This window comes from Leptinotarsa decemlineata, unplaced genomic scaffold, assembly GCF_025532065.1.
Source record: "Leptinotarsa decemlineata unplaced genomic scaffold, Ldec_3_MD MMD2_tig00026361_RagTag_RagTag, whole genome shotgun sequence".
NCBI classification, from domain to species: Eukaryota; Metazoa; Arthropoda; class Insecta; order Coleoptera; family Chrysomelidae; genus Leptinotarsa; species Leptinotarsa decemlineata.
Genome location: NW_027412704.1, coordinates 1864770 through 1887459, shown reverse-complemented (window position 1 = coordinate 1887459; position 22690 = coordinate 1864770). Strand labels below are relative to the sequence as shown.

Below are 22690 nucleotides of genomic sequence, written 5' to 3'. Positions count from 1 at the left end.
CCCATGAATTATATCTCCAATTTAATAAATATTATAAACAACAAATAGATTTTCAAACGGCAGTTGCTAAGCCTATTCTGTTATTTCCCAAATCGAATTCTGTGTAGTATTTTCTGATGAAAACGTCTCCCAAAATCCACAGAGGACCAACTGGAGGTTCAATGTCCATTCCCATGAAGGGAGAGAAGCATTGGGTTGTGTATCCTGAAATAACCTATAACAAGAGTGAGGTATTCAAACATGAAATATAAATGCAAGTTTCATTGTGATATTTCGTAAATTCCACTCATCGTTGCCTTAGAAAAAATTAAGAAAACTTTTTTAAAGCTCACGTGGTCATTTTTACAAAACAAAACTTATCACTTTGGCATTTTCGTGTCTATTGTCTCGGTTTTCCATCTGTCGTCATTCAATTATTGGTTAATATTGTCAAATTGTGTTTTGAAATCAAATAAAAACTGTAGGATCCTAGGAAAAGGATGAATATTTACTAAACATGTTATTTATTCGCTTTTTTAGTACTTTTTATTCGATCTAGTACTTTTTTTCGTTCCCTCTGTAGTATTTATTCTCAAAGGATTGCGCCAACTCTGGTTTGAAACATATTAAGCAGCGGCTCATATTAGTATATGTAGTGCTTATTTATTCCCGTGAATAGATACAACTCCACAGTTTAGACTAGTCTTTCTCAAAGTGGGCGATAACGCCCCCTTGTGGGCGCTGGAGGCCTATAGAGGGGCAGTAAAGGGCACAGCGGTTTAGGGGGGCGATGGCTAATTAAAAAATGTGTTTTTGCTTTTAACACAAACTTCACCGCTCCTTTACGCTTAACGCGCGTTTCCTTGTGTAACGCCATCTAGGGGACTAGACAGTTACTATTTCCTGTTCGATAGTTGTTAAACTGTACAATAGATGGCGGTAAGCTTCAATGCGAAGCGGGAAGTTTCTAGTCTCCATTCTCGAAAGTAATGTCATTCGACGAAAACAAGTGAATTTAGTTAGCGACTAGCTAACTGGTGAATACTGCGAGTGGTGTCATTAGCAAGTTTTCAATACTCGATTCTTTACTTCGGCATTTTTTAAGACAAAATTATGTCAGAAGCAAAAAAGAAGAAACGGCAGTATAGCGCGGAATATTTAAAATATGGATTTATTGAAAATCCCACACATCCATCTTCGCCTATGTGCCTGCTTTGTCAAAAAACATTTTCGAACGAAGCGATGAAACTCTCAAGGCTACAAGATCATTTGAATAAAACGCATTCAGATGAAAAAGACAAAAGTGTGACTTATTTTCAAGAACTGGAAAAGTAAAACTCAGCTCAGCCAACTGTGTCAAAACTTTTATCAGCGGCTTCTAAGCAAGACGACGACGGACTCCGAGCTCCCTACAATATCTCCTTGCTAATTGCTCAATCAGGTAAACCTCACGCTATTGGAGAGGATTTAATTTTACCAGCAATAAAAGAAGTAATAACTATTGTGTTCCATGAACTAGCGGCAGATATCCGAAAAATTCTTTTGAGCAATAGTTCCGTACAAAGACGAATTGATGAGATGGCTGAAAACATTGAAGAGTCATTGTGCAATCATCTGAAGACTTTCAAAGTCTCAATTGAGTTAGATAAGTCCACTTACGTACGTGAGGTTTATTAAAAATGAACAAATATATCAAGAACTACTATTTGCCAGAAATTTAGAGACGGATACAAAAGGAGAAACCATATACAAGAATAATATCGGCAGACGTGAGTTTCGTAATTTCCCTAATTTGTCAACAGTTTCAACATTGTTCAACAATGACAACTTGCTTGTTTACTGCCGACATTTGGAGAACCTCCACATCAGTGATTTCGCAGATCGATTCCAGGACATTTTAAAATTGGAAATAGCAGACTGGGTATTGGATCCTTTTTCAAATGTCAACACAGCAGGATCACCCCAGCTGGAAGAAGAACTCATAGAACTGATAACGAACGAGGAAATAAAAATAAAAATTCAAAAATGGATACCAAGAATTTTGGCTACAAAAGCCAATCCCGCATATTGTACCCTGGATTGTGGTCCATCGTTCAATGATTTTTGATAGCATTCCCATCATCGTATTTGTGTGAACGTGGATTTAGTGCTGTGGCAACGATGCTAACTAAAAAGAGAAATCGGTTGCAGATTACCGAACACGATGCCTTACGGCTGTTTTTGAGTAAATTCGAGCCTGATATTAACAAACTTGTTAAAAATCATCAAATTCATCCTTCACGTTAGATCAGTTTTAAAATTCGAATCGAAATGTTTGCTTTAATAACATTAATAAAAGTTTATAAAAAGTTTATAAAATAGTGTTTTTTATTACCCTTATCAGAAAGTCTTATTTTCACATGACACACATTATTCAATTATCAAAATAATGACTGTGATTGTGATTCTTGAAATGTAGTAATGTAAAAAAAATTGGGGGGTGCTTGAAAATAATTGATTCTCGAAGTGGGTGGTAGACAAAATGAGTTTGTGAACGTCTGGAACGTAAATTGCAATATTTCTTCTTGATGTACTTTTAATGATGCAACTTGGTTAGCAACATTCGCGTCGAGAGACAGTATTTTTGTTCTGGTGTGTTTTTAATAGATTACGAGCTTTCAGATTCATGATCAGCGGACCAAAATACATAGATAACAATAAAATTTTCAGAAATAAGTGTGGCCGAGTAATCGAAAAACAACCTCCTTTCTGTAGGTACTAGGAAATGATTAACACATTTCTCATATGGCTTTGATGCTAGCTCTACCTTGTGGAGATGATCCACTTGATACTAACTTTCAAAATATATTCTGATGGTTCCAACGTGAAAGTTTTTCCTCCTATGACGAATTTTACATGAGGTAACGTTGATATATATCTGCAATTCACTACGTATTGGCCTCCAGTAGTTGGTTTTGCTACCATCATCTGAAAGTAAAAATAGATTAGATTTAGGTAAATTTCTGAAATCATTTGTTTTGCGCTCCAACTGAAATATCACTTGTCATTTTAGATTGTCATCTGGAATGTTTTTTATTCCAACGATTATGGACATACAGGATTGCTTCCTTACATTTATCGCCACGTTGAACAAGCGTCAAGCGGATATGACGTAACACTGGTGACACTTCTAGTAGCTGCCATAAGACTGTGTGTTGTTTTAACATTTTCTGAGGATTATTTTCAGACAGTATTACATTGTTTTTGTTTATTTTGATTGAGTTTCTATTCAACTATACCAATTAAGTTTCTGAAACATTGAGTTTCTTATTGTGGAAGTCGTATTTTTTTGTGATTTTGGACATTTCTTAAACTGGTGTCACGAGTAGACGCCATCTAAGACTCTGTTATAAACTAGCAGCATTGAGCACGGGCACTATTTTTCCTCTAACTTGGTACGAATTAACTCCACCAGTTGAACCAGGGCTTCATTGAGCGTCCGGCGACAGTTGCAACTGGGCTCCCGTGTATTGGAAGGAGTTGTGCTGTTATACATTAATCTACTTACACCTTATTTGCTAGAATGATGTTCTTCCAATCAGTTTTTTAATATTTCTCAGTATAATTTTCCATGTTTCGAAAATTCCGACTAAAACAAGGAATAATGTGAATTGCGAATAAGATCAGATTATGTTACGAGGTTAGGTTGGTTTGAAATGAAAAAAGTTTAAATTTTGATATTGAAGTCTGAACTTTTAAATTACGTTATAGAAAGTGAGGTTAGGATTATTTCCTTCCTTGAAATCATGGTAGCTAAGTTAGAACTGTCGCGAGATGTTTGTGAAAGCAATTCGGTAAACAGTTTAATTCATGCTTTATACCGGGTGAGAGTAAAGTCTTAATTATACATGGATGAGACGACTTCCATTGAATAATTTAAGAGATATTTGGTCAATGACTTCAATCAGTATCACTAGAATTACGGCCAATATTTGGTATGAGCGTAAAGCAAAATTACCCTGTAGAAATAAAATTTCAACTTTTTTTGTGAATAGTTATAGGTATTCTCCGAACGACCGATTTCGTTTCAGTAAACTGACAGGCCTACCTGATGGATATCCTGAATATCTTTTTTTGGTCCGATAATCAAACTGGTACCGGTATCGACTATGGCTTGACAATTGCTATGACAAAACAGTAAACCATATAAGCTCAAATAATCCATTTTGATTTGCCAGTACCCTTGTCGTGTGACAGGTACGTAAGTGAAGTTTCCTTTGTATAATTCAGGATCTGAACCACCAAGAATAAGCTCTCCACCGAATATGGCCATAGGACCCCTAAAATACCACAAAAGTTCAATATCAACTTCCATAAGTCACTATATTTTTCTCTCAAATACACAGTTGATGACAAAATTAATTAGAAGAATATCACAAATGCTGAACATTTTTGAATTTTACATTTGAGAGTTCTTTCATTTGAATAGAAAGATAGTTGTATATTCCAATTTATGTGTAAAAGGGTTCACAGTTTGTCAAGAATAGGAAAAAGTTTCAAAATCTTAATTTGAGACCGCCTTAGCTGTGCGCAGAAGACAGGAGTGGAAACGCCCACAGCCCAGTTATAGTCGAATTTGTCTGTTGTGAAGTGAACATCGCGGGTTAATCGCGAGTGTACATACAGTCCGAGCAGAAATGAAGCGTAAAGGGTACAATTTGAGTATTGTAACTTAACCAAGATGGAGTTTAAATTAAACCTAAACCGTAAAGTGCTGAAAAGTCATGGTCCGCTTAGAGGACACCTGAATAAAATGGGGCTGTACAACGGAGACCTCAGCTGCAGATTATGCAACGAAGGGATATAAACAGCTCTTCATACCTTATGTATGTATGTATGTATGTGTCCCGTTATCGGGACAATCGTCCTCTGTCGCGATCGGAGAGGAGGATAATCTGTCCTTGTTTGTGTACAATTGAAGACAGGTATTTATCGTCTCTTCCTTCCCATTGGAATTATCCCTGTGCTTCTGAATTTCTATTACCTCTATATATATATTCTTGGATGGTGATTCGGAGCTTTATCGATTATTTTTGTAACTTCCATTGAGATAATGTGAGTGTCCTTAAGTTCATAAAGACGGGTACAAGGAATTCGGTATACCCCCGGGCGTTGCTGAAGGCTCCCTGGAGTCTTTAGCTGACCTAAGACATTCCCTGGTAGTTTTCGTTTCAAGATGTAAAAGGAGAGTAGGTCGAAGCTCAGTACCTAGTATGACCCCAGGACCTAACTTCATATTTATAATCTTCTCTTGAATAAATGACTATGTTTTCCCTATGAGCGACTACAGGGTTGTCAAGTATTTGGCCGAAAATGGAAAGTGACAAAAATTTAACAATAAATAAATAAATTCTCACCTGTTCAAGTAGAATGAGAAGACGGGTTGTGCTACCAATTTTTTATCCACAAGGTTGTAGAAGAAAGGGCGTACTTTCCTGACGGATATTGTATCGTATGCCATTCCCAAAATTCCATCGAATTTACCAGCCAAGAAGGTCAGACCAGGTTCATTGGTGACTTCAGCAAAAGTTTGACCTTCAACTGAGAGACCTGCAACCTATAAGTGAAGATTCTTAGTTTATTATCAATTGAGAAAATGTACACATCCTTTAATAACGCGTGTCGGGAATGTTGGAAACACCAAAAGTTCTCTTTCGATATTCATGGCGACATCTATGTTTATGCAATATTCATAATATCAGTTATGTATAATCAGTTACAGTTAATATCAGAAAAAGAAGAGGCAGTGGACAGGGTCGAAGCTGACAACTGACAATTAAATGCACAGTAAATACGTTATAGTCTTAGTTGCTGAGGCTATTACATGATGAAAGTGAATAAGAAAATATTTGAATAATTTTTCCAATTTTATTGATTTTGTGGTAATGCTCTTCTATAAAAAATCCTATTTCGAAGTCATTATTTCAAGATAAGAAATATTTGTTCAAGACGACAGCTTTCAAAAATTATAAATTTAGAAAATTAGGTACCATCTACTGAGTTGCGCGGGTGGAAGTGAGCATGATCCTGATTCCTGACAGTTTCATTATTATGTATCTGAACGATACAAAAACTGTAAGTTCTGTGGTATTCAATTTGAATAGGGTGCATGCGCGAACTGATTTGCGACAGATATACAAGCGTAACGGAGTATGAAACAGTATAGCTGAATTTTGGTTCATGTGTAGCGACTTAACAAGTTCATTCAGTTGGCAACACTGTTTTGTTTTACCAATAGTGGAATAAAAGCTTTAATAGCGAAAACCGCGTTTTTTACCTTTATCATTTGTAATTTTGTAACAGTCTGCTATTCAAAATAACGAGGAAGAGTATCGCTATCCTGGTGTTTGAGAACATTTCTTGTCATGGATTCATTCTACACGAGAAGTTTCGATACATCCTATCATTTTCTTCCTTTCTCAAGAATTTTTCCCTAGTTTAAACCGCATTTACTGTTTGTGAAAACTGTGCAAATGTGATGAATATTTATTGAAATTTATTTCTGGGTCTTGAAAGTTGAAACAACTCTCATGAGCGCGTTTTCCATACCGATAAGAAACGAATACAAATTTTCACTCACCTCAACAGTGTCAGTAGATAAAAATCCTTTGAGAGCGCCAGATCCGTAAGAAATATTGAATTCTCGATTATCTTCTTCGTAGGTTGAAGAATTTTTTGAATCGTACCTGTTATGGAATCCTGAAAATAAAGTAGGAGATCTAAAAACGTGTTTTGAAGGGGAATAATGACAGTTTTATCAAGTGTTCTCGTGTTTCTTCGCTATTACTTGTTGAACTTCTGTAAAGTTCATGTGTATTTTTGTTTCCTTGAGAATCAAACATCTGAATAGTGACTGAAATGAAAAAACAGCTGAATTGGATAGGTTCGAAGTTTTAAAATGAGGGGTGTGTTACATAAGCAGAAGTTCATTTCTTGGTAGGTATGGAACCGAAAAAGCCCCGCACATTTCGGTTTTGGTTGCTTCAGGTTACTCGAGAGGATCAAATAAGCGTCCCTTGACTGATGGGAGCAATTAAAACCTGATGCAATGCAAGGACGTCTCGCAGACTGGCTGGCAATCACTTCAGGAAAATCCTAAGGCGTTCTAAGAGCGGTGCTTTTGTGTTCCAAGTTTTTGAGAAGCAGCCTTTGCAATTCCAGCGACATGACTGTGCCAAGACATATTGGTGTCCATTTTAACCACCAACAAACTTATCCACAACCTCCTGCTGCCGGTACAACCACTACCGCTACCCATCAAATCCTCACAAGGATAGGAAAAATGTACAATGGTCTATCAATTTCGGAGTTGATTATTCTTTACAAAGAAATTCAGGCCATGGTAACAAACTTCAGTACTTGCTTTGCCTTGAACTGGGTCAGGTTTTCAGCTTGTAGATGGTTTTATTTGATCGGGTTTGAATAATATGTGAGCCACAATAAACCTTCGTGGGTTGTAGTGGATAGTCGCATCTCCTCTGAACCTTCCTACCTACTGTAGGCTTGTTATGTTCCCCTCAAGCAAAATGTTATTAGATTGTGTTCAAAAGCACGGCTGAAAACAATCCAATTGAAATTCAAAAGTCGTCGATAGTTGATTGAAATACTTGAATTCTAAAGAGTAATTCTGTTGTAAGTTTTCGTCTTTTCAAAAAGACGATCAATCACAGTGTTTTTTTGTTATTCCATGAGAACAAGGATATATTAATGGGTAAGAAATTGATGAATATAATAATAATAAACTATTACTCACTACAAGCAAACTCGAATAGACCGCACTTTTCAGAAGGGACCCATAAATTTGAGGACCCAGTATCAAAAATAACATTGAACGTCTGTCCAGGTGTTCCAATGGTTATTGGTCCATAATATTGAGCCTAGAAATAGTTTTGAAATGAATTATCCGTTCTTTGAAATGGAACATGTTTTCATGGAGGTGGAAGATTTCATCTGTTGTACAGGAACTCCATGAAAAATATTGTTATAGTTCAAAAAATTGTTTGAAATTGAAATTCCTATCAAATATGTAATATTTCAGGCAGTTAATTCATTCTGGTGCTCTGATGATTACAATCGGACATTTGAGACAAAATATAAGGGAAGCTGGGGCAAGACGGCGAGGACCTTTTTCTTCTCAGTCAGGTGCTGTACTCTATTGGCAACAATCGTAACTATCTTGAAGAAGGGCAAGACGGCAAGACTGCAAACATAGCGGCAGCCATCTTCAGTCACGCGTTTATTGCTAGTCAATTAAAACGTATTTCTGCAGACCCTTGTAATATTGGTGTTTTTAAAGTTGTGACAGGTAAGTTGTTTTAGAATAATTTAATACGTTATTAGTATAAAAACATTAATGCTCAACCTGAAAACTGTGCCGTGGGGCAAGACGGGAATACCGGCTTGAGGACAAGTTCTCTATAGTAGACAGTGCAAGGCTGGAGGAAATGTAATTTTATTGAGTTTATTCCAATACCAATTTGACGTATAGGTTATTATTATTGAGTTATTATTAAGAAATTGTATTTTGTTGCAGAAAATGGTACGTAATTACCAGATAAAAACGCTCATGTGCTGGTGACGAAAATGATGAAGACGAGGGACATGATATTTGCGCATTTTGTAAATAAAATTTTTGAACCAATATCAAATTATATGTGTAAAATTACAAAATTAGATTTTGAAAAACTTTTGCATGTCTTTTTTTCAACTTTTCTTTCAAATTATTTCCAACCCATCTTGCCCCACAGTATACTTTTTGAAAATACCTCTACGTATGTAAAGAAATTAGATTTCTTTAATTTTGAATTTGGCGCGCTTCGCGTGCTGGCATATCAATGTCAAACTTTTTGATCTGTAGTTTTTTGTTGAGGTTAGATTCATTAGAATGTGGCGTTAAGAAAAAGGCCTTGAAATAGTTTCATATTGAGATTTATTTTGTGACTATACAAATTGGAAAGGAGGAATAGCCTTTGTATGTTGTTTCTTTCATTTCAGGTGAGGTTTTTACAAAAGTGAAAATAAATAAAATGTTTTCTTTGATAAGTAACTAACAAAATAAAACTTTCATTTCAGAAACACATTGGTTTATTTCAATCCTAACCCATAAGATATAGTCTTATAAGTATAATAAAAAAGTTCAACATTTGTATAGGGTTATTTTTAATCAAAGTTGGTTATTCACTGTTAACTCTAGTATAAAATTTGATTTTCTAGGCTTTCTGAAAAAGCTGAAAAAATTCAAATTCCTTAAAGGCGCCATCTTACCCCACCTTTCCCTTTATTGAGAGGAGTTTCAATTCATCTTTGAAATTGTAAAAAAATCAATTTCTTTTTGAGGTGCCTTATCCTATCTTATTTTTCTTAGCAGTTGCAAAAAAATTCTGACAATTTTGTATTTAAAGTCACGTTTTTTCTGAAGGATTATTGAATTGCAGTATTTTGCTAAATTGACTGAAACATTTTCTTGAAACAGTAACTGTTTTATAAAAAAATTTAACCCACATTCCAATGTGAATACTTACATCCATATAATCTGTCAGCACTTCTTTACCAGGGTTAACAGAGGCACCATATTTACTGATTAGATTGTTCTTTACAGCATCATATTCATTTTCTTTGAGAATCTTCCTGGCTGGTTGGATTTTTGTCAGAGGAATTCTTGAAATATATGAAAAATAATTGTCATACGTGTCAATGATTGTGATAAAATCGATTTTAGAGTTGGGCCAAGAGTAACTCCAGTTTATATCCTCCCAATTAAAAAAAACAATCACAAGGGATAGACATTCTGAGCTATAAATAGTAATTAGAAAAAAATAAAGACCTACCCAAACAACTACTTTCATTTGAACATTGAATTTTGCGAAAATCACTTTTTCCTCTATTCGATTTGTACACCAAACATTTGTTATGGAGTCGAATTATCATTATATTCATAATATGAAAGAGCTGAATTTCACTAACATGGAACATTATCATCCTCAACTAGATTGCTTTCTTCCGAAGCTTTCCACATTTTTTAATAAATATGTAGAAGTAGAAAGACAAAAACCTCACTTTCCCAAAAATTTATCTTTCAAAATATAAGACTAGTGTCTTATTCCGAAACTTTGAATGATATTTTGTAGCGAATGGTAACACCGTCTATACTGACTTGCGGGAATTTCCCGTATTTTATTTTGTGTTTGGATTGTTTTTGACTTATAATCAGCGAGAATGACTTCTATTACATATATATTAAGTTCAATATTGTTTTATACGTCGCTTTGAGAAAGTACGTGATCTAGGCGAGGCATCTGTTGAAATTGACGAGCAGGATTTCAATGGAACAACTTCGACTGCGGACTTTCGTTGCTGCTACAGGCAACGAAAATAAATAAATAATGCAGTCCCACTTGAATCATTGAAGTTTATTGTAAAATATAAGCTGAAAGACACTCTGCCCAATATTTTAATCATGCTGCGAATACTTTTTACAGTTGTCATAAGCAATACCAGCTGTGAGAGAAGTTTTTTGAAATTGAAATTAATTAAATATCATGACTAACAAATTTGGCTATCTTGTCTATTGAACAAAAGGTGTATGATGCTATAGACATTGATGGTGCAATAAAAGAATTTGCTTTTGAAAATAGTATACATATACATTTTTAATTGAAGCCGGAGGTTTTGTTTTTAACTGTAACAAAAAAAAAATCGTAATACCTGATTAAATCAGCATTGATGATGGCTATCAAACAGAAGGCACTTATTAAGAGACGCATTCTAGCCAGATCACAGTAACCACCGGTAGAAAATGAGAACATTTGGATTTTGCACCTTTTTTATACGTTCAAAAGTTGAAGTACCTACTTGAAACGCACTTTGATCTTTGCATTGTTCATTGTCAGAATTTGAGAACTCAATCAGGCAAATGTTGATTGATATATATCTAAAAAGTTCTTTTTTCAGATGAGTGGTTTTTGATAATGATTTATATCGAAACGTATGCAATCACAAATGAAATTGCCTCAGATTTTTACATGAATTCGCAGCAGAAATCTTAAACTACAAAATCCTTAAGAGCACATCAGAAAGGTGGAAAAAAGTCATAAGGGTCAAGGCATTGTTTTCCATCTAGAATCAAATTTTCCTCGCACCTGAACCAAATACAGATACCTAATGGAAAAACAACAACTAACTCAGCTAATGCCGAGCAGAGAGTTGAAGTAAAACCATCAGACACCTGTGCAACGTCTTCGATTTGGAAGATTCGTCGCAAGTTACTTCCCACTATGAAAAGCAATAATTAATTTCATTTGGTCGATACGATAGACCGGTTTCGGGGTACTTGCCCCATTATCAGTACCGGGCATGGTCTCTTCAGAACGGTGTGAACCATCTGAGTATCACGACCAAACACTAACTAACCAAGCGTCTTCAGTTCAATCAGGTTGAAGCATAGTTCAGTTACCCTTGTAGAGTATTAACCGAGCAAGAGGATATCCGAACGTGGATATTCGAACACAAAAACCCAGTCAATTGTCATAAGGGACATAGGTATAAATTGTATATTAGGGTAGCAAGAGAGTAGTTGGTAGTTGTCGAGAGTAAAATGTAAAGAATATCTTGTGGAATCATAAAATAAAGGATTATCAGGAAGGAGTCTGGTCTTTGAATACATAACAACCCTTATAGCTGATTTTTCACAGAAAGACAAATGAGTTCATGACTAAAGGGATGGTGGCGGTGTGAAAGTCCTCAGACATCAGTACCGCCCTTAACGGGGTATCCCTACCTGGCTGCGGGGGATAGATGGAAAAATTGTTCATCCGTTAACGGGGGACATGAGGGCCTCTTTCGACAGAGTGTCGGGGCCTTCTATATCGGGAGGGGTCGTCTACAGCATAATCTATAGCTTCCCTAACTGACGGATTTTCGTGAGTTTCCGCGCTATCAAAAACTCGCTGATTCCTCGACTGAATGGACTGCTGAATGGAAGGCAGCTGCAAATCTCTGCGGATGGCTTCATTCCGCACGAACTAAGGAGCATTCACACTCATCCCCATTAACTTGTTTTGTAATCTCTACAGAATGGAGATGTTAGAATGTTAGAGGAGAATGTTAGACGGAGCCGCTTGTCCCCAGACGCCTGAAGCATACATGATGACAGGCTTGAACAGTGTATTGTAGATGGTGATTTTGTTCTTTAAACTAATTTTTGATTTTCTATTGATCAGAGGGCACAGACTAGCTATCCGACCCTCGATCTTTGATTTAAGGCGCATAATGTGCGGGTTCCAAGTGAGCCTACGGTCTATTAGAAGGCCGAGGTACTTTACCCGCGCTTGCCAGTCAATCTTCCTTCCAGAGATTCTTACTTTTCTGGCCGGAGAAGATAGCAATCTTCCCATGGTTACCGCCTGAGTCTTGTTCGGGTTCACTCGGATCTTCCAATCGAGGTACCAGCTCTCGAGGTCGTCCAATGCACGTTGCATGTAGACGCCACCGAGCTCCCGACCCATGGAAGACGAGAGGAGAGCCGTGTCATCGGCATATAGGGATATCTTCACACGCTCAAACCTCGGAAGGTCGTAAAGGTGTAAAGTGAGTACAGCGTCGGAGAGAGCACTGCTCCCTGTGGCACTCCAGCAAGGTTCTCTCTGTTGTCAGACAGAGAGCCTTCTACTCTAACCTGAAATGTTCTGCCTTCCAGGAAAGACCCAATCCACCGGATCAGGCTCCGACGCAGGTCGAATGCGATTAGTTTATGCAGATGACGTTCGTGCCACACACGGTCGAAGGCCTTTGAGATGTCTAGCAAAACAATGTGCACTTTTTTGTTGGTGTTCAGTTCGTGGATGGTGTTTTTCGACCAGCCTTAGAGCCTGTAACTCAGTGGAGTGTTCTCTCCTGAAGGCAAATTGTTCATCAGGCAGAACAGTTCGGTCCTCAACTTCTTCGTAGACACGACCAAACGAATATAATTCCAGCTAGTCATGAACTCTCTCTGCAGTTGATTCAGTGGACTTATACATGTATAAGTTTGAAAGTGTCCTTATAGGACGAAACTGCAACAACGTTAGTTACAAATAAAAGTGGTAAAAAACAAGTTTCTCTTTTCTTCTTTACCACTTTTCATGAATTGATGTAACAATTTCGCGTTTCGGCTCTCGTGTTTTTAACCCATTGATTGTGAAAATTTGATATGATATCATTTTAACTTCAGTAAGATAAAATGATCATATCTTCCATTCGTCCCAACTCATCATGAACGTTATTGAAATCTCAGAATAATAAACACAATTTTCGCATTACACTTGAATGATACAGGTGTAAAAAGGAGATAACTTATATTTCAGTTTTGCGATGCGGATAACGATCAGTGTGTTAGTGTCAAGAGTCCTTGACTTGATTAAAGATTATTTTAAAAAAACCCGTGATCAAAGATTCTTTGTTTGAAACTATTTTCTGTAACTCATTTCTAGTTCAATTTTTCAAATATTAGATTGTTTCAAAAGTTTCTTTCTTAATTTTAATTTTTGCCACTTTTCAGCTCATTACTATACAGTGTGTAAGAGCCAAATGGAATAAATTCATTATTTCGATTAATGTACATATTAAAAAAAAACCGAAACACGTCAAATGTAAATTATAATTTGCATTCTTCAACGTAAAAACGCCACCCCTATCTTCAACCCCCTTCGAATGACAGGTACAACCCTCAATTTTTTTAATGGGAAGTATAGGTTTGTGATATATCGTTTGAAAGCAATCTTCGTTTTCAATTCAAAAATGTTATCGCTTTCAAGTTCATTGCAACAATTAAAATAAAATAAATTAAAATCCTATGGTTACCGAAATTCGATAAAATACAGTCAAAAACTAAAATGTAATGCAAAACGTAATAAAATGTAGAATACTAAAAAGAACTATGGATGTTAACGAAGTAAATGTTCAAAATGTTCACCGCGAACGTCTTGGCTATATCCTAATCTCAAATAAAACTGTCTTCTAACATTATTTACCATATCAGGCGTGACCGACCTAATCGCAAAGGTTATTCGTTGTTTTAAGTCATTTAAATCTGAAGGTTTAGTTTTGTACACATTGCTCTTTACATATCTCCATAAAAATAAATCTAACGATGAAAGATCAGGTGATTGCGCTGGCCATTCAATCGATCCTCGTCTGGGAAATGTTGTATCGAGGTATTCCCGGACATTAACTTGGTAATGTGGTAGTGCTCCATCCAGCTGAAATCATATCGTATTCACTGGAACTTGAGGGTTCCCTTGATCAGGATATAAACTTGCCAAACTTGGAATGACATCATTTTGGCTCACAGGGAAATTTTAAAAGCCCAGGATTGGTTTTCTAGCAATAAATTAATCTGCAATGATAAAAAATCATCCTTCCTAAGATTTAGTTACGCCCCAAATGGTCATGATCACAGTTTACTGTTAAAATCACAGCACTGTTTAATAAAACAGGTGAATTCAATAAAATTTCTAGGACTTACTCTCACTGAAGATTGTAAATGGAATCAACATATTAATGAAATATGTAAAAAAATAACGCATATGTGTTACTGTATCTATCAACTCAGTAAAATTATAGATAAGTCGGTGGTACTCATGTACTATCATGCCCAATTACACTCAACAATCTCATATAGTATAGTAGCTTGGGGCCTATCACGTGAGGCACAAAGGGTATTTATTTCACAGAAGAGAGCTGTCAGAAACATTCAGAGTGTAAATAGACGTACTAGCTGCAGAGATCTATTCAAAGTTTTAAGAATATTAACTCTCCCATGCATTTATATGTACCAGCTGTTGATTTTTGTAAAATCGGATCTGCGACCTTTTACCTTCTTAAACAAAAATAATTACGGCACAAGAAATTTAACATTGTTAGAAATACCAAATCATAGACTGGCTAGATCAGAATCAAGTCCAATTTTCATAGGTATCAGGCTATGGCTAATGATGTTAGAAAAATGTCACTAAGAAAATTTAAACCGTTCCTAAAAAACTTTCTGATTGATAAAGCCTACTACTCCATTGAAGAGTTTATAAATGACTTATCAATATAACTGAAGAATTGAGATTGTCATCTGGGGATGTTAATATATTATAATTTTACCAGTTATAAGTTTTAATATATAATTTTACATAACTGTTCCGCAATTTTGCCGATTAGCATAACCTTCAAGAGACAAAGTACACTCATCAGAAAACGTAACGTCTTCTAATTGGATGATATTGTTATACAACATGTCTATCATTTGCTCACAAAAATAAGTTCTTCTATCAAAATCGTCTTCTATGCGCTTCTCAGTATGTATCACTTTATAGGGATACATTTTATTTTTTTTAATATGTTTACTATCGATCTATGGCTAACATTGAATGTAGTGGATGCCTGTCTACTCGATGTATGTGGGTTTTCCTCAAACTCAAGCAACACATCTAATTTGAGTTCATCACTTGCATTGGCAGCTGCTTTTTTTATCTGCCCCACATGACCAAGATCGCGAAACTGCTTCTCTCTTTTGCTTATTGTTCCTTGAGATATGAGCAGTAAATTAGGAAATTTCTCATGAAATAGGTGTGTTCGGGTTTTATCTCCGTAAAATCATTATTTGTAAAACTGTTTTATGCATTTCCGTTAATCTAACCATTTGTCAGACTTGAAGTTAACGAACTTTAAACTTAAATTAAAATACTGACAACTAATGTAACATACAAAACAAGTTGAAAAGGCGTTTTAAACTAACGTTGCCATGGAAATTATTCACAGTTCTCTAAAGGATACCACCTAAAAAGAACATTGCTATGGTTTTCCATACTTTCAACATTGGTTTGCGAAAATGAAGTACTCTCCTCCAGCGAATGGAGAACTTCCTTCAAATGAAATGCACGTTTCTCAAAGTAACAGTTTATTCACGCAAGATGAGAAATATATACTCAATCAGACTACAAGAAAATTATAAAACAGAGAGCATAATTACATCAATCTATATCACCAAACATTCACTATTAGTATTGATGTTCATAAATATATAACAACTCAAATTAAACTATTGGAGTATTACACCTCAATTCAATAATTTCTTTGGTACAGACAAGCAAACAAGTAAAATTAGGCAGCTTCGGCAAAGCCAACACGGTTGTTGCCCAAGTCGAATTCGGTGTAGAATTTACCGATGAAAACGTCACCCAAAATCCACAACGGACCATTTGGTGGTGGAATATCAATACCCATGAATCCAGATAGGCAGATAGTTTTACCTGCTTGAGACACCTGGAAAAAAAATTAATGATATCAATATAACATCAAAAAAATCTCGAAGAAACAAAATATTTAAACAAAGCACTTTTTCCAAAGAACAGAACTGCAACACTCTTCTCGACGCGCTTACTATCAACCAATTTGGCGTCATCAGGAGATGAAGAAACAATGGGCAATTTGGAATGGGTCCTTTGTAACTCTATTTGCCACACTTTGCCATTTCAAGCCTAATGATAACTTTTTTTAATAAATGGGGTCTATTTAATGTGAACCAGTTTGGTTTTCGCAAGGGATTGTCCACAAGTCAAGCGATTACACAGTTCCCCAACGTGTACAGGGAGTTGGATGAAGGTAAAAAGACGCTAGGGATTTTTATAGACTAAAGTAAGGCATTTGATCTGGTGATCACAAAATTCTCCTAACAAAGCTTGAAATGTATGATATCAGGGAAATAACCCACAAATGGTTTGTAAGTTACTTAGAGGGTAGATACTACCATGTAGAGGTTAGCAGAAATAAATCAGAATCTGAAAATTGTTCCCTTGGGGTTCCTCATGGTTCTATATTAGGTCCACTCTTATATAATATATATGTAAATGATTTTTATAGTGATCAGTTTGTTATGTAAGCTGATGACACATCTTTATTGATAACTCAGGAAAATATTGAAGCCACAGTTAATAACGCATCTGCTGAAACAAAAAGAATCCAAAAGTGGTTCTCAGACAATGGTCTCTTGTTAAATGAAGGAAAAACTGTGCTTTTATGTTTCAATCATTCAAGAACCACTCCACTTATTTATGCAAATTGTATATTGTGCCTCTAAATGCACGGAGTTTGTATTTTTAATTTAGTATTTGTACACGTTTTGACATACTCAATGTCATCTATAGATGATCCAACTGAATATTACTATTATTATTATCTCCAGACTTTCGAAAGACAGATTCAAAGTTTATTGTTCTTCTGTATGAACCAAGATACAGTAATGGGTCAAAAAGTTGAATGTGAAAGCAGCCTTTGAAACTTCTATATGGAACAAGCAGTGAGGACTGTGTTGAAAAATATATCGGTCAGACTAAACGAGCCATTAAAACTTGTTTCAAAAACCACGCAGCACATATCCCGCTTCGAAGACCAGACTAATCTAGTGATCGAGTTTAACAAATTTCAATGTTCTTACCCTCAACACGTAATCTTTTCCTTCCAAAGTGAAATTTTTTCCTCCCAATATGAAATCAATTTTTGGCAACTTCGGAATAAGCTGACAGTCTACCATGTATTCACCTCCCATGATGGGTGTGGCACCAATGGCCTGAAAAAAATTGTTTCCATAATAACTACACACATAAGCACACAGTAGCAGGTTTGAAACAAAACTTTCACCGAAGAAATAAGTTAAAACGAACTGACGAGATGATATATTAGGTTGTTTCGAAAGGTTTGTCGTTTTTAATGTCATGTGTTTCTTGTAGCTCCATATCTCAATTCTACTGTGTCTTGATTTACGTAGACTGTTGAAAAATTGGGGCGCTGTTCAGATTTCGCGGCCAAAAATAACACCGTATTCATGCCTCGGCCACAGTATTCCCCAGATTCGGTTCCCTGCAATTTTTTTCTGTTCCCAAGATTGAAGATACCTATTAAGGGACGACGTTTTGTGGCGAAGTATTAAAAATCGAATCGCTAAGAGAGCTCAAGGATATACCAAAAAGTGGTCGTTTTTATAAACAAAAAATAACTTAACAGATCTTATCGGGGTGTTGGACTTGTCATATGGCAGATAAAAAGGAATATTAATAATAATAATAATTCAATCTATCAAATCTCTTATTTTATTGAAACACTTGATACCAATATGCTTTGGTGAATTTTCACAGACTGATAACCTTGAATAGGGTTGTCGAAGTTTTTCTTTATTCCTAGTATTATACATATGAGTGTCTTCATTCCTCATTAGTTATTTTTGGTAACGTTTTATGTACATAATCAGTTCAAGAATATATAAACATGGAAGGGTTAGTATTTATAGGTGACTTCAATGTCACTCAGAAAAGCTACAAACAATAGTGGTCCCAGGATTGAACCCTGTGGAACCCCTGAATTTATTACTCTTGAATCTGACTTCACACCATTCACAACTGTCGTCTGGGTTCTGTTTGTTAAGTATGATGTTACTCATTGAAGCGGAACACCCCTGACTCCTAACCCTTCCAATTTCATGATTAACAAATGATGATCAATGGTATCGAAAGCCCGACTGAAGTCATAGAACAGCCCTAGAACATTATTTCTATCATTCGTTGCACTGTAGATGAACTCTAGGCAATCAGAAATTGCCGAGCTGGTTGATTTGTGCTTACGGAAACCATTCTAATTTGCTGTGATGAGCTCAAAATATTCCAAGTACTTGGTCAATCTATCACAATAGGATGCTTCAAATAGTTTAGCGATTTGACTTTGTATGCATATAGCCCTATAGTTATGTATGTCACAAGCAGAGCCCTTATTTTTAAATACAGGTATACATTTTGATTCCTTAACATCTGGAAATGTTCCAGATGTGAAAGATTCATTTATTAAATATGATATGATATCTGCTACAAGAGTACACACAGATTTGAGAATTGTCCCATTTATGTCATCTATGCCAGCAGACTGTTTAGCTGTTGTCTTATTTATAATGGATGTTACTTCTATGGGTGTCACTGGTGTTGGAAAAAAACTTTTGTGGAATCTGTTGATTTTTTTATCACCATTATTGGGTTTGTTGAAATTGTGAGTAGAGTCTATGAAAATATCGATATTAATACTAGATGATATTTTTATACACACAGGATGAATTATAGCATTGAACGATCAAAATTGAATTTCTCACTTCAGATTCTACAAAGGGTTTTGAAAAAAAGTAACAAATCATTTCTAAAAACACCTCATTTTTTGAACAGGATAGTAAATCTCATAGCCCGTGTCTCAGTAAACCAATGAAAAACAAAAACAGTAAAAACAATTTTTACTGTTGCAAACTCCAATCCCTACCTGATTGATGGACGTAGTTTCTTTCAGAGGACCCGCTATCAAGCTGGTACCGGTATCAGCAATAGCTTCGCAACCACCATTACAAAAAGACTTCGAACCAATCAGTATTTTGTCCATTCGGAACTGCCAATACGCTTGCCGGTCGACCGGGAGGTACGTGAACTCACCTTTGTAATGTTCTGGATCTGAACCCCCCAATATAAGCTCCCCTCCTTCATTGGCATCAGCATCCCTGAGAAAATTAACGACTGTCACAGAATCGAAATAAAAATGAAACATGAATACAAACCTGTTCAAGTAGAACGAGAAAATGGGTTGAGGAACAAGCCCCTGATCAACCATTTGGTAAAACACTGGTTTCACTCCATCAACAGATATCCTGCTATAGGCCATGCCAAGGATACCGTCAAACTTGGCAGCTACGAAAGCCAGACCAGGTTCGCTCAACGCTTCAGCAAACGTTTGCTTTTTCACCTGGAGACCCCCTATCTGGGAAAGCAAATGCAGCAATAGAAATACTTTAAAATCACATACAATATTCAGATACTGTAACTCACCGTAACAACGTCAGTTGATAAAAATCCGCTGAGACTCCCCGACCCGTACTGGATAGCAAACTTTGTACCATTCTTCTGGTAAGAAGAAGATTTTGAGGAGTCATATTTGTTGTGCAACACTACAACAGATTATCAAATATTTTTCTTCAGACTAGGAGGTAAACAGGTTCGTTTGAAAATGAAATAAATCTACACTCATTTAAAGTATTTAGGATTAATCTCAATCATTAGGTTTAATCTTAGTCTTTAGGTTCAATTTTAATCTCAATCATAAGAATTTATGTACACCATCATAAAAACGTGTTACTATTTTAGGTGCTGCCAGTTAAATAGATGAATGAATAAATCTATCCACATTCGTTTGGAGTCTTCATGGTTTATCTTAGTTTCGAAATTCAATTCCAATGTTAATCATAAGTATTTATGTACCGCCTGTGTACAAACATATTCCTTGGTGCTACCCATTAAATAGATAAATGAATAAATCCATCTATCTACACTCATTTAAAGTCTCTAGGTTTGATTTTAATCTTAATCATAAGAATTTATATACACCATTGTAAAAATATGTTTATATTTTAGGTCTACCCATTAGATAGATTATTGAATAAACTTACCTATTCACATTCTCCTTGGAGTCTTTGGGTTTTATCTTAGTTTCAAAGTTTAATTTCAATCTTAATCATAAGTATTTATGTACAACCTTTGTAAAAATATATTTGTAGGGTGCTGCCCATTAAATAGATAAACGAACAAATCTATCTACACTGGTTTGAAGTCTTTAGGTTCAATCTTAATTTCAAGGTTTAATTTCAATCTTAATCATAAGTATTTATGTACACCTTTGTAAAAACATGTTTGTATTTTGGGTGCTGCCCGTTATATAAATAAATGAAAAAAATGCATCTACCTACACTCATTTAAAGTATTTAGGTTTTATGTTAGTTTCAAAGTTTCCTTCCAATCCTAATCATAAGTATTTATGTACACCTTTGGGTGATGCCCGTTAGGTAGATAAATAATTGAAATAAAAGTATTTGTCTACGCTCATTTAAAGTCTTTAGGTTCAATCTCAGTCTTTAGGTTCAATTTTAATCTCAATCATAAGAATTTATGTACACCATTGTAAAAACATGTTTATATTTTGCTGCCTGTTAGAAAGATACATGAATAAATCTATCTATCCACATTCGTTTGTAGTCTTTAGGTTTAATCTTAGTATTTCAATTTTGTGTAGCATTGTTAGTGACTAAATAGACAGTAGTTTATACAAGAAAATAATATCAGTGTACTCCCTGCAAGTTGAAACTGAGTAGAATCAGTATAATATGTATCTGTTGCCTTGTGATATAAAATTATAAAAAATTGATTTGATATCAAGATGACCTTATTATAACAGACAGAGTAGATGCCAATGTATGGAAATCGGCATAAGCAAATAGGAACATCTATTTTAAGAAAGGAAATAATTCAACCCTTTCTTCAAAGGGATTCAAGGTGGAACTTCCAGTATAATCAAAATAGGAATACAAATATTTTCCCCTGATAAATTGAAGGTGGATTATTTATTAATGAACACACAGTATCTATATTTACAAGGCATTTTATATGTTATATATGGAGAAACTAATATGATATGTATTGATAACACAAGCTAGAAGTGGCTACATGTAACAGAAAAATCATACTTTCTCAGAATATTATTTCAAACCAATCAGTTTTTCAAGATATCTGAAAACTTTTATGAATCATTCATCATTACAAAATGTGGTCAGCGGTACAGATTGATAACCATTTATAAATAAACATTCTTCCTGACCTTTGTGAAGGTTTATCACATTATCACAATATTGGGACGTTCATCCAAAGATACTTACAGCAAGCAATGTTGGTAAAGTGACACTGCGAAGATGGAACCCACAAATTTGAAGATCCTGTATCAAAAACTACTTTGAATTTTTGAGGCGGGTTTCCAATGCTTATAGGTCCATAATACTGAGCCTGAGAAGTACGTAAATTAAATATGAATTCGAATTGAGCATTCTTAATTACTCAAAAAAAAGGGAAATGCTTACATCTAAGTAATTTGACAATGGCTCAGGAGTTGGTCCACTAACTCCTTTATAACTGTAACGCAATGTAACTCTATTTACATCAGTTCCTACATCATGAAGCGTTCTTCTCACAGATGTGAATCTTTCTAGAGGAACTCTGAAAGGTCGAATTTAAATAAAAATCCTAAAAATGTGTACTGTACTGCTCTATTTTTGAATGGTTCTATTTCAATACTTTCATCGCACAAATTTTTGGCACAACAAATCACAGAAATAACAATGACTGTTCAAATTACATCCAATTTTAAATTATTTTATTTGCTCATAAAAAATATTCTAATACCTTATAAAATCGCCATCGACACTAAACACAATGCACACTGCTAACAAAAATTGTCGTAACATGTTCAGTGGCTTCAAGAATACAAATAATCAGTATTTTAACTAAGATATCAATCTTATTTATTTCAAACAGTAAACAATGAAACCAAACAAGACGTCCAACTACGACTCAGGACGAATGAAAATCCACGGAATCACCGATTTGCTAAACACATGATCTGTCAGCTGGTGTTGGCATATGACAAATCGGGGGCCAGTGACCTTATAATATAGACTGGTCAGTGAAGAGAGAACATTGACTTCAATTAAAAAAAAATATATTAACGTTTTGGCATTTACGTCACTCATACACTTAACATCAAAAACGTCACGATTCTTTACGTGTTTGGGATTTGATTTGTCACA

The 22690-nt window shown here is 35.4% G+C and overlaps 1 protein-coding gene across 1 annotated transcript; it reads right to left on the bottom strand.

Moving 5' to 3' along the window:
• Window positions 1-6: 6 nt before the first annotated feature.
• LOC111502796 (uncharacterized) lies at window positions 7-22470 on the bottom strand. Its single transcript, XM_074184919.1, has 16 exons — window positions 22287-22470; window positions 21965-22100; window positions 21767-21890; window positions 19890-20008; window positions 19622-19821; window positions 19333-19564; window positions 17477-17608; window positions 16150-16305; window positions 10723-10841; window positions 9540-9675; window positions 7772-7895; window positions 6599-6717; window positions 5376-5575; window positions 4067-4298; window positions 2815-2946; window positions 7-214 (listed from the first exon to the last, which is right to left on the bottom strand). The coding sequence occupies exons 1-16, from the start codon at window positions 22346-22348 to the stop codon at window positions 53-55; spliced, it is 2385 nt and encodes a 794-aa protein (XP_074041020.1). The 5' UTR covers window positions 22349-22470; the 3' UTR covers window positions 7-52.
• Window positions 22471-22690: the final 220 nt, after the last annotated feature.

Bases quoted from the DNA above. Each gene is read 5' to 3' on its own strand.
- LOC111502796 (XM_074184919.1), bottom strand. From the start codon at position 22,348: ATGTTACGACAATTTTTGTTAGCAGTGTGCATTGTGTTTAGTGTCGAT. The intron at 22,101-22,286 runs GTATTAGAATAT...TCGACCTTTCAG, and splicing joins GTCGATGGCGATTTTATAAG to AGTTCCTCTAGAAAGATTCA. The intron at 6,718-7,771 runs GTGAGTAATAGT...CTTTATTTTCAG, and splicing joins TCTATTCGAGTTTGCTTGTA to GATTCCATAACAGGTACGAT.